The 12,372-nt window shown below is 43.2% G+C and overlaps 1 protein-coding gene across 1 annotated transcript in view; it reads right to left on the reverse strand.

Annotated features, from left to right (window-relative positions):
- Positions 1-1,050: 1,050 nt before the first annotated feature.
- Positions 1,051-12,372, reverse strand: part of LOC137327981 (MOB kinase activator 2-like) — a 62,744-nt gene continuing 51,422 nt past the window's right edge. Inside the window, 2 exon segments of the mRNA XM_067994012.1 lie at positions 1,051-2,575; positions 12,107-12,231. Coding sequence (XP_067850113.1) covers positions 2,310-2,575; positions 12,107-12,231 — 391 coding nt within the window. The 3' untranslated portion in view covers positions 1,051-2,309.

Genomic DNA, 12,372 nt, shown 5'->3' on the forward strand with positions numbered 1-12,372 from the left:
ACTGTTTATTATCATTTTAAAAAAAGTGTATTCAAGTCTCAAAAAATTAAATATACTTTAGAAATGTATTTAAAGTGACTACTATAAATATGTAATGGTGTACTGAGGAAAATTGGCCTGGAGATGGATGGAATTACATTGATCAGAAGTACAGTTTTGGTGCCATTTCAAAGTTCTTCATTCAAATATCAATAATTGGCAAGCTGAAAGGGAAACGCAGACTACTGAAATTTTGTAGCTCTCATCGTACATTGATTCAGCTGTAAACATACTGTGTGCCTCAGTGATCCATCCATACCCTTTTAGAGATATTGGTTGGAAGCATACTGGGAGTAAATATTTTGTGTAATACTCCCAACTGAGAATGTAACTGAACTCAGCTCCAGTAACCTCACAAATTAGTCAATCACTGCATACCTAGTGGCTAAGGTATTGGGAGACACCTGGAAAGAGGGTTGCCTAATCATAATGTTGGCTCAAGGATTTATTAAAGAAAAAGGCATAATAGTATGAGTTATAATATGAAAATGTTTGCATTGGTAAACAAAAATGTTCCAAACTCAACAAGGATAAGCTTTTAAAAAAACATTACTTACCAAGGCTGCTTTTCTCCCCCTCTTCTACAGAAAACTGCACATGAATACTCAATTTATGGAGGGCATTTAAAAGGCAACATTATGTTTTGTTGAAAGTTCCTTTAAAGATCCCCTTCAAAATTGAAGATAAACAAAGAATTCCAAGATTTATATTTTAGTTTATCCCTACCTAAGCAACATCTCATCCAATCAAAAGATAGCTTATCATGGAAGATTGTTTTAACTACCTACTTTACAGAGTGCTGTTACTGATTATTTGTGAAGGTTGAAAGACAGTTCTTTAAAATGGGGTGTAATCTTGATCCCTCCACAGAAGCAATTCATTTCTTTCACATTTTAGCACTTGGGGCTACAGACCAACTTATAAACTTCAGCAGTCTAAGGCCTAGAATGTGGTGAATACTTTTATAGACATTTCAGAAACATATATGCACTATGCAGCAGACAATATCCATTTTTTTTGTTTTATATCACTTTTATTTGTAATTTATATTAATGAAGCCAAAAACAAAATAAATTTGCTTGGAAACCAAGGTTGACTACAACGAACAAGGTTCAAGTGCAACACGTTCCAACACAAGAGAAACTTAAACAGCAAAAAAACCCTATACTTCTAAATAAAATGATAATTAATATGAAATATTGTGCTATCCTCAGTTTAAAACCAAAAGTGGGCAACTGAGATGGAAATCTGTGTATTGATCCCCTCCCCCCACCTTTTTATTCTTAACAAACTTGAGGGCTAGCTACTTGGCTAAACTTAGAAGATGCATTATAACAGAAAATGAAAATAACCATAAATCAATAATGAACTGATGGAAAAACTAAGGTTGCTCTTTGTATTCACATACAGCACGCCAACCTCAACTGTAAACAGTATTTACAAAGGAAAGTGTGTACACACTCTGAAGTGGTTCCCTTCGAAGGAACATCAGACTGACTTTCCCCTTTCTGCCTGATCAGGAACATTTCCCAGATAGCTGAGCAAGGGTGAGAAGCAACAGGAGCTCACCGCTAAAATGTGCCAGAGCAGAGGCCCTCATGTGGTACTAAACTAGGCCTGACTGCAGTGCCCATCTCACATGCTGTTTGCTCCCCATCAGCACTGACTTTGACTATTTCTCTAAATTGAGGCTAATCGGCAAGGTTAACTGAGTATAGAATTGCTTAATGAGGGAAAAATAATTTTCATCTCACAGGTTTGAATGCAAGCCAAAATATTGTTAAGCTGCGTTAAGTTTTCGTTTAAAATACAACTATGGAGCTTGCAGATAGAATGTGCTAAGAAAATTATTCCTGTCCTGTGCAACTGGTCCAAGCCGGATAATGAGTAGAGGTACTTGATTAGTTGTCAGAGCAACATGATAGCTCTAGTATTCCAAGATTATAACCATACAAATTCCAACCTCTATATTCCTGGGTTAAAACCAAGGCTCATCCATTCCATTCCTGCTCAGTAGGGGAGAAGCAGTAAACAGAGCATGTTTGCTAACATGCCACTTCAAAATTAAAGTCATTTTTTAATAACATATCATAATATATTAAAAATGGCAGTACCACCATTCTAGAAAGCATCTTCCCATGCCAAATGTGGTTCTTTCCTAAAAGTAAACACTGCATTTAGAGTGCGAAATGAAATTCCACACTTGATTCTGCACATTTCAGTTAAGTCCCACAGTCATCATGATCAAATGTCTTTCCTCTGCATGTGGCTCATCTTTCCTTGACGTGGTTCTGTGCTGCTGCGTGGCTGCAGAGGATTTCAGTCAGGTCATCCATGACAAGTGTTTCCTTGGGATCGACCAAATTGAATTCCCTTATAAATAACATGAAATGCACATACAGTGCGTTTAAATGTCCGTGCAGGTCCAATGCAACAGTCTCCTTAAAATGAGCCCAGTAGATATGAGTCAGTACATGGAACAGATACCTGCAGATCTTTTTAACTAAAGACTCAAAGGAGTTTGGAAATTCTTTGCCTGCAATGAGAAAGAGGAACAAGTTTAGAACCTAATAAGCTTTTCTGGTCAAAAAATGAGACACTAAAAGGATAAGGATAAAAAGAGCAGAATAATTCCAGAGATGCCACTGAAAATTGAAAACAAAAATGTGAAGAAAATGTGATAATCACTAGGCTCCCACATTGGCTCAATGTGGTAACTGAGCCATTCAGACCAGAAAGGTCCTAGGTTTGATTTCTGGTCTGTGCTAAGTTAGCCGCTCTCAATAATGGAGGTGCTAAAACTGTCCTCAGTGTTCCAGGAATGGAGAAAATCAACGACAGTTCTTGCTGTTGTTCCAATGTCGGATGGTGACCTTTTTGACAGGTGATGCACAGCTATACATGCCTAACCCAGCCACCACGTTATCGAGGCACTGGGCCTTTCGTGCGTGTACAGTGCATTTTATTTTCTTGTCTGTAGCTCACTTTCATTACAAGAAAGCAAGGTCAAATAAAAGAGTAAGAGGAAAACCAATAAACAGATGGGAGGAGAGGAATCCACTAATCACTTTGGCAAAGCCAGCTCCTTTTCTTGGAACCAGTTCTTCCTGATTATGCACATCAAGCAAATGCCAAATAACTTATTCAGGGAATTCTAAAATCTGCATTCCATCACTTTCAGGCACAGGAAATGCAATTACACTTTTGCTGGATGCTGTGACAAACATTACAGCTGCCCAGAGGCCAGCTCCCACAATCCTCAACTAAAATAAAATTAGGAAATTTGATGTGTATTAACCTATAACAGGCTAATAAGGTCAGTTTATCTGTGGTCAAATTGTTTTAAATATATTGAGGTACTTTAAAGATGCATCTGGCACACTGTTTGACTTAGTTAATATTGCAAAAACTTGCATTTATATAGCACCAGTAATGAAGAGAAACATTCCAAAGAGATATTAGGAGGGATGACTAAAAGCTTGGTCAGGTGGTTTTTAAGGAGGTCCTTAAATGAGAGGGAGGCAAGAGGCAGAGGAGTTTAGGGAGGAAATGGCAGAGTGGGGTCTAGGCAGCTGATGGCATGGCCACCAATGATGGGGCAAAGGGAAGGGGAATGTACAAGATAAATTGTATTCCTGTACCAGGAGTCAAACCTGGGCCACCTGGGTGAAAACCAGGAAGCCTAACCGCTAGACAATCAATCAAGTAAGTTGCATCATGCAAGAAAATAAATATCCAAAATGGACAGCTTGTATCATAAAACAAAATAGTACGACATTAAATGGGATGTTTATTTTTCCTCTAGCTATTTCCCTTTATTTCCTTGGAGCTATATTTTACAACAATTCAAACTTCACATGTAATCTATCTAATACGTATAGCTTATTACATTTTAAGTACAATGACTAGGTAGTTTATGCTTGGTCCAAAATCCAATTGAAAATCTGTGGTTTCAAGATAGATTGTACAAATTGCTATACGCAGGGAAAGTACTTCCCACTCCACAATCGTTGGTTCAGATTACCTGCCATTAGAGGGAGCCACACATCAGTGTACAATATCGCAACCATTTCCTGATCTGCACCACCTGCAAGTATTTTCAGCATCTACTAGGGAAAGTGGCCTACTGCAGCTTCCCGACCTCCCGTTGTAAGTTATGGGATGTGTTTTCTGAATAAAACTCCTGATAAGCTGCCTAGTTTTAGATAGCAATTTCTCAACTTTTAATTGGAAAGTACTGAATAAATCCAAACAAACTCAAGTCTGGTCTAACTAGTATTAGCTGGCTTTCTCTAAGCTCAAAGAAGAAATCAATATCTTCCAGAAGTAATCTTGTGAAAGTAATCTTCAAAATACAAGAACTTTATGAAACAATGCTACGCTGAAGTCTATCCTATAAAATACATCTCTATAACTCCATTAATTATACTTACCGAGAAGCATATGATTACATTTTACAACACCAGTAACGATCATAAATGGCTTTTTATGTCATGACTTACTGTGCATTGAGTCACTGAAAATCACAAACCTGTTCAAATATTTTGCAGCTGTGGTTCTAAATTATGTACCCACTTTGGTAATCATATCACGAGTCACATCCTGTCATACTATAGTCAGATATTTTGACTAATAGAAAATCAGTGATATGCAATTCAATGATGTTTAGCAACTTACTAACAGTAAACATATGATACAACAGAAAGTTAAGCTGAATAAGGCGCAGCTATGATGATAATACAATTATCGTTTAGAATCTATCAAGGAAACAGAGTTTCTATTACAAAAATGTTACATAAAAAGGTCTTTGAACCCCGCTCCACCACTCCTTGTTCAATTATGGTTTCTGACCTGCCTACATCATTGAGACTACCCCGGTCAAAGTCAGCGGCATCCCCTGATCATAAATGTGGCTCACTATCTCTTGTTCTTCCAATAAAGTCAACCAGTCCACCCTTCCCCATGGCAGTGCCTGCTCCTGGTTCCATTCCACCTTGTACCAAAGTAGTCAGCATCTCTTTTAATGGGCATTTCTTCTCATTCCTCCGTGGTCACTTCTGTTGTGTCACAAGGGTCTATTCCTTGGCTCCTTCCTGTCCCTCACCTATATACTACTACTCCGCTACATCTTTTTTGCAAACAGAGTCAGCTTTCACATGTACGGCGATAACAGCCAACTCTTCTTCCCTTTTATCATCAATTCTACAGCCACTACTGTGCCATTAACTGACTAATATTAAATTCTGGATCAGCTAAAACTGTTCCCAGATCAACAATTGGCAAGACCGAAGCCATCCTATTCAGCTGCTACCTTCAACTGCTCTCAGTCTGAACCCATAGGTGTACAAATCTTGATTTACTATTTTAACCCTGAGCAGAGTCAAACCCCACATTCAGTACGTTGCCAGGGTCGCTTACTTCCATTCCCAATCATCGCCTGACCGCACCCTACCTCAAGTCCTTCGCCATCCAAGCTTGCATCATTTCAAGGTTTGATTCTCCAATGTTTTCCTTCCTAGCTTATACAGCTCCAAATTATTTTTTTTATTATTCGTTCATGGGATGTGGGTGTCGCTGGCAAGGCCAGCATTTATTGCCCATCCCTAATTGCTCTTGAGAAGGTGGTGGTGAGCTGCCTGTTTGAACCACTGCAGTCTGTGTGATGAAGGTTCTCCCATGGTGCTGCTAGGTAGGTAGCTCCAGGATTTTGACCCAGTGACAATGAAGGAACGGCGATATATTTCCAAGTTGTGATGGTGTGTGACTTGGAGGGGAACGTGCAAGTGGTGGTGTTCCCATGTGCCTGCTGCTCTTGTCCTTTTAGGTGGTAGAGGTCGTGGGGTTCGGGAGGTGCTGTCGAAGAAGCCTTGGCATCCTGTAGATGGTGCACACTGCAGCCACGGTGCGCCGGTGATGAAGGGAGTGAATGTTTAGGGTGGTGGATGGGGTGCCAATCAAGCGGGCTGCTTTGTCCTGGATGTGTCAAACTTCTTGAGTGTTGTTGGAGCTGCACTCATCTAGGCAAGTGGAGAATATTCCATCACACTCCTGACTTGTGCCTTGTAGATGGTGGAAAGGCTTTGGGGAGTCAGGATGTGAGTCACTCGCCACAGAATACCCAGCCTCTGACCTGCTGTTCTAGCCACAGTATTTATGTGGCTGGTCCACATAAGTTTCTGGTCAATGGTGACCCCCAGGCTGTTGATGGTGGGGGATTTTTTAAAATTTTTTTTTATTCGTTCACGGGATGTGGGCGTCGCTGGCAAGGCCGGCATTTATTGCCCATCCCTAATTGCCCTTGAGAAGGTGGTGGTGAGCCGCCTTCTTGAACCGCTGCAGTCCGTGTGGTGACGGTTCTCCCACAGTGCTGTTAGGAAGGGAGTTCTAGGATTTTGACCCAGCGACAATGAAGGAACGGCGATATATTTCCAAGTCGGGATGGTGTGTGACTTGGAGGGGAACGTGCAGGTGGTTTTGTTCCCATGCGCCTGCTGCCCTTGTCCTTCTAGGTGGTAGAGGTCGCGGGTTTGGGAGGTGCTGTCGAAGAAGCCGTGGCGAGTTGCTGCAGTGCATCCTGTGGATGGTGCACACTGCAGCCACAGTGCGCCGGTGGTGAAGGGAGTGAATGTTTAGGGTAGTGGATGGGGTGCCAATCAAGCGGGCTGCTTTATCTTGGATGGTGTCGAGCTTCTTGAGTGTTGTTGGAGCTGCACTCATCCAGGCAAGTGGAGAGTATTCCATCACACTCCTGACTTGTGCCTTGTAGATGGTGGAAAGGCTTTGGGGAGTCAGGAGGTGAGTCACTCGCCGCAGAATACCCAGCCTCTGACCTGCTCTCGTAGCCACAGTATTTATATGGCTGGTCCAGTTAAGTTTCTGGTCAATGGTGACCCCCAGGATGTTGATGGTGGGGGATTCGGCGATGGTAATGCCGTTGAATGTCAAGGGGAGGTGGTTAGACTCTCTCTTGTTGGAGATGGTCATTGCCTGGCACTTATCGGGCGCGAATGTTACTTGCCACTTATCAGCCCAAGCCTGGATGTTGTGCAGGTCTTGCTGCATGCGGGCTCGGACTGCTTCATTATCTGAGGGGTTGCAAATGGAACTGAACACTGTGCAGTCATCAGCGAACATCCCCATTTCTGACCTTATGATGGAGGGAAGGTCATTGATGAAGCAGCTGAAGATGGTTGGGCCTAGGACACTGCCCTGAGGAACTCCTGCAGCAATGCCCTGGAGCTGAGATGCTTGGCCTCCAACAACCACTACCATCTTCCTTTGTGCTAGGTACGACTCCAGCCACTGGAGAGTTTTCCCCCTGATTCCCATTGACTTCAATTTTACTAGGGCTCCTTGGTGCCACACTCGGTCAAATGCTGCCTTGATGTCAAGGGCAGTTACTCTCACCTCACCTCTGGAATTCAGCTCTTTTGTCCATGTTTGGACCAAGGCTGTGATGAGGTCTGGAGCCGAGTGGTTCTGGCGGAACCCAAACTGAGCATCGGTGAGCAGGTTATTGGTGAGTAAGTGCCGCTTGATAGCACTGTCGACGACACCTTCCATCACTTTGCTGATGATTGAGAGTAGACTGATGGGGCGGTAATTGGCCGGATTGGATTTGTCCTGCTTTTTGTGGACAGGACATACCTGGGCAATTTTCCACATTGTCGGGTGGATGCCAGTGTTGTAGCTGTACTGGAACAGCTTGGCTAGAAGCGCAGCTAGTTCTGGAGCACAAGTCTTCAGCACTACAGCTGGGATGTTGTCGGGGGCCCATAGCCTTTGCTGTATCCAGTGCACTCAGCCGTTTCTTGATATCACGTGGAGTGAATCGAATTGGCCGAAGACTGGCTTCCGTGATGGTGGGGATATCGGGAGGAGGCTGAGATGGATTATCCACTCGGCCCTTCTGGCTGAAGATGGTTGCAAACGCTTCAGCCTTGTCTTTTGCACTCACGTGCTGGACTCCGCCATCATTGAGAATGGGGATGTTTGCAGAGCCTCCTCCTCCCGTTAGTTGTTTAATTGTCCACCACCATTCACGACTGGATGTGGCAGGACTGCAGAACTTTGATCTGATCCGTTGGTTGTGGAATCGCTTAGCTCTGTCTATAGCATGTTGCTTCCGCTGTTTAGCATGCATGTAGTCCTGAGTTGTCGCTTCACCAGGTTGGCACCTCATTTTTAGGTATGCCTGGTGCTGCTCCTGGCATGCTCTTCTACACTCCTCATTGAACCAGGGTTGATCCCCTGGCTTGTTGGTAATGGTAGAGTGAGGAATATGCCGGGCCATGAGGTTACAGATTGTGCTGGAATACAATTCTGCTGGTGCTGATGGCCCACAGCGCCTCATGGATGCCCAGTTTTGAGCTGCTAGATCTGTTCTGAATCTATCCCATTTAGCACGGTGGTAGTGCCACACAACACGTTGGATGGTGTCCTCAGTGCGAAGACGGGATTTCATCTCCACAAGGACTGTGCGGTGGTCACTCCTACCAATACTGTCATGGACAGATGCATTTGCGACAGGTAGATTGGTGAGGACGAGGTCAAGTAAGTTTTTCCCTCGTGTTGGTTCGCTCACCACCTGCCGCAGGCCCAGTCTAGCAGCTATGTCCTTCAGGACTCGGCCAGCTCGGTCAGTAGTGGTGCTACCGAGCCACTCTTGGTGATGGACATTGAAGTCCCCCACCCAGAGTACATTTTGTGCCCTTGCTACCCTCAGTGCTTCCTCCAAGTGGTGTTCAACATGGAGGAGGACTGATTCATCAGCTGAGGGAGGACGGTAGGTGGTAATCAGCAGGAGGTTTCCTTGCCCATGTTTGACCTGATGCCATGAGATTTCATGGGGTCCAGAGTCAATGTTGAGGACTCCCAGGGCCACTCCCTCCTGACTGTATATCACTGTACCACCACCTCTGGTGGGTCTGTCCTGCCGGTGGGACAGGACATACCCAGGGATGGTGATGGAAGAGTCTGGGTCGTTGGCTGAAAGATATGATTCTGTGAGTATGGCTATGTCAGGCTGTTGCTTGATTAGTCTGTGGGACAGCTCTCCCAATTTTGGCACAAGTCCCCAGATGTTAGTAAGGAGGACCTTGCAGGGTCGACTGGGCTTGGTGTTTTGCCATTGTCGTGTCCGGTGCCTAGTGGTCCGATGCCGGGTGGTCCGTCCGGTTTTATTCTTATGACTTTTCGTAGCGAGATTTTACAACTGAGTGGCTTGCTAGGCCATTTCAGAGGGCAATTAAGAATCAACCACATTGCTGTGGGTCTGGAGTCACATATAAGCCAGACCGGGTAAGGACGGCAGGCTTCCTTCCCTAAAGGACATTAGTGAACCAGATGGGTTTTTACGACAATCCGGTAGTTTCATGGCCATCATTACTGATACTAGTATTTTAATTCCAGATTTTTATTTAATTAATTGAATTTAATTAATTAATTGAATTTAAATTCGCCAGCTGCCGTGGCGGGATTTGAACTCATGACTCTGGATTTTAGTCCAGGCCTCTGGATTACTAGCCCAGTAACATAACCACTATGCTACCGTACCCTATTCAGTGATGGTAATGCCTTTGAATGTCATGGGGAGGTGTTTAGACTCTCTCTTGTTGGAGATGGTCATTGCCTGGCACTTATAGAATCATAGAAGTTGCAACATGGAAACAGGCCCTTCGGCCCAACATGTCCATGTCGCCCAGTTTATACCACTAAGCTAGTCCCAATTGCCTGCACTTGGCCCATATCCCTCTATACCCATCTTACCCATGTAACTGTCCAAATGCTTTTTAAAAGACAAAATTGTATCCGCCTCGACTACTGCCTCTGGCAGCTCGTTCCAGACACTCACCACCCTTTGAGTGAAAAAATTGTCTGGCACAAACGTTACTTGCCACTTATCAGCCCAAGCCTGGATGTTGTCCAGGTCTTGCTTTTTGCAGGCATAGACTGCTTCATTATCTGAGGGGTTGCAAATGGAACTGAACACTGTGCAATCATCAGCGAACATCCCCATTTCTGACCTTATGATGGAGGGAAGGTCATTGATGAAGCAGCTGAAGATGGTTGGGCCTAGGACACTGCCCTGAGGAACTCCTGCAGCAATGTCCTGGGGCTGAGATGATTGGCCTCCAACAACCACTGCCATCTTTCTTTGTGCTCGGTATGATTCCAGCCACTGGAGAGTTTTCCCCGATTCTCATTGACTTCAATTTTACTAGGGCTCCTTGGTGCCACACTCGGTCAAATGCTGCCTTGATGTCAGCTATACAAACTTGATTCGCTGGTCCATAACTTACACCTCACAAAGTCTTGCTCATCTATCACCACTGTTCTCACTGATCTCCACTGGCTCCTTCTCATTTACTTTAAAATTCTCATAGTCTACAGCCCTATTACCCAGCTCACAGTTCCAGTGTCAATCGCCCCCCTCACCCCATTCCCGTTCATAGAATCTTATGCCACTACATCCCTGAAGCAATGAAAAAATATAGAAGTGGTAAAAGCACCATTAGCCATGTCACAGATACAGTGCCCATAAGATTGGCTGTAGGGCAGCTTTGACCCCAACAAGGACCGGTTGGCAGGATGTGATTAATCAAATACCAGGCATTCTTGTAACAATGTCAACTGCCAAATTACAAGGAACTACAAATCCCAAGATTGGTGTGTATCTTTAACAGTAATGAGAGCAATATGTGATCTGACTGGCACTGACATTACACAACACGATACAGGAATGGCAAGAGTATTGGGGAGAGAAATAGTAAACAGCCTCAACCTGCCAGACTCTATGGGTAGTTTCATGTCAACAGGATAAGTAGTGTGCCAGACGCTTGCATATGGAAAGCAGACCAAAACTTGGGGGGGTGCGCAAGAGAATTTAAATTTGGTGTCTTATTTTCAAATTCAAAAAATCTCTACACACCATTCATATGGCGATGGCCAATGGCAACACAGATGTCCTCTTCTACCTTTTGACATTTTTTAGCTATAATATCAAAGCAGTACTGGCATCACAAAATAAATCCACATTGTAGGTAGGCTTATGGGGGGGGGGGCGGAACATACACACATGCCAGGAATCTTACTACTGTCATGTCAGAATTACCTTGTGTGCTGCAACAATGTGATCTTTTAATAAGATCCCCTTATTCTACGTGCCAGTTCATACTTAATTCAAATCTATTTCAGTGCTAGTGATCTGTTAAGAAAACCGTGCGTAAGAAATTCAATTCTTGGTATTAAACTGTAGTCATTTTTACTCTGGAAAAATGTCATGAAATCAGAAGTGTCAAAAGTTATTGAAGTGATCTTGCGTTCAGTTCTTAAACATGAACCCATAAAAAGCAATGTCTTTCCCATCACAATTTACCACAGGATTTTAGGTGAAGCAGTTTCAAAACTGGTTTTCAATTGTACTTTGCTGTTCTCCTTGGATCATGCTGGAACTTTTAGATTGCACTTAAGTACCAGTATTTGGTGATATTGGCATATCCTGGTACAAGAAATAATAGGATATTGAACAGCATCAATTCAAATATAGAACTTATTTTATACAGGGGTAGTGTAGTGGATTGGGTAAAATTAAAAGAATTAAGGACACAGAGCCCAAGAAGCCAAAGGTCATAGATCAAAGAAAAATATCACCCGACTCCTATAAGGATCAGTCTTTCCACTTTTAGGACTTCTGACTGGCATTTATTGGGCTATGTTTAAAATAGAAGAGTGGGGATTCAGGAAGTAGAGGGAGAGCTGTAAAGAGGGGGCAGAAACTCCAGTCTTCAGACAACTCTTTTCCAAATCCGCAGGCCAATCCAAAAGTACATAAGTGTATCAAATATTTAAACAAGATAAATAGAAATGTTTAGTCAAACTGTGAATAATCCTCAAATGTGTGGCAGCTTGAATTGTATTATGCTGCTCAAAGCAATATTCATTACATGCTGACCCTCATCTGAATCCTGGCATTCTCAGCAACCAAAAGAGTTTTTTTTTTAAAGTCACAGACATCTGGTCAAGAATGCCCAGGGACACAAATGGAAAAGTATACATTAAAACCTACCATATTTTGTTGGAAAAATATCTTCATCTGTCACAAACTTCTGTACAGAAGTCATTACAAAGTCCACGTACTGTGGGGCTGTGCATTTGATTTTCTTTCCCCTTTCATCATACCAGTAATATTGCCTGTTGACAAAAAAAAAGTTCAACTACATGCAATGATTGCAATTGGTAAATCTCCTGCTTCTCTGTGACTCTCAAAAGGTGAGAAACAGCAATTTTCCAGTCAAGAGCTTCAGCCAATAGCAAAATATTCTCTCCACTTTC

This window comes from Heptranchias perlo, chromosome 12, assembly GCF_035084215.1.
Source record: "Heptranchias perlo isolate sHepPer1 chromosome 12, sHepPer1.hap1, whole genome shotgun sequence".
Lineage (NCBI taxonomy): Eukaryota > Metazoa > Chordata > Chondrichthyes > Hexanchiformes > Hexanchidae > Heptranchias > Heptranchias perlo.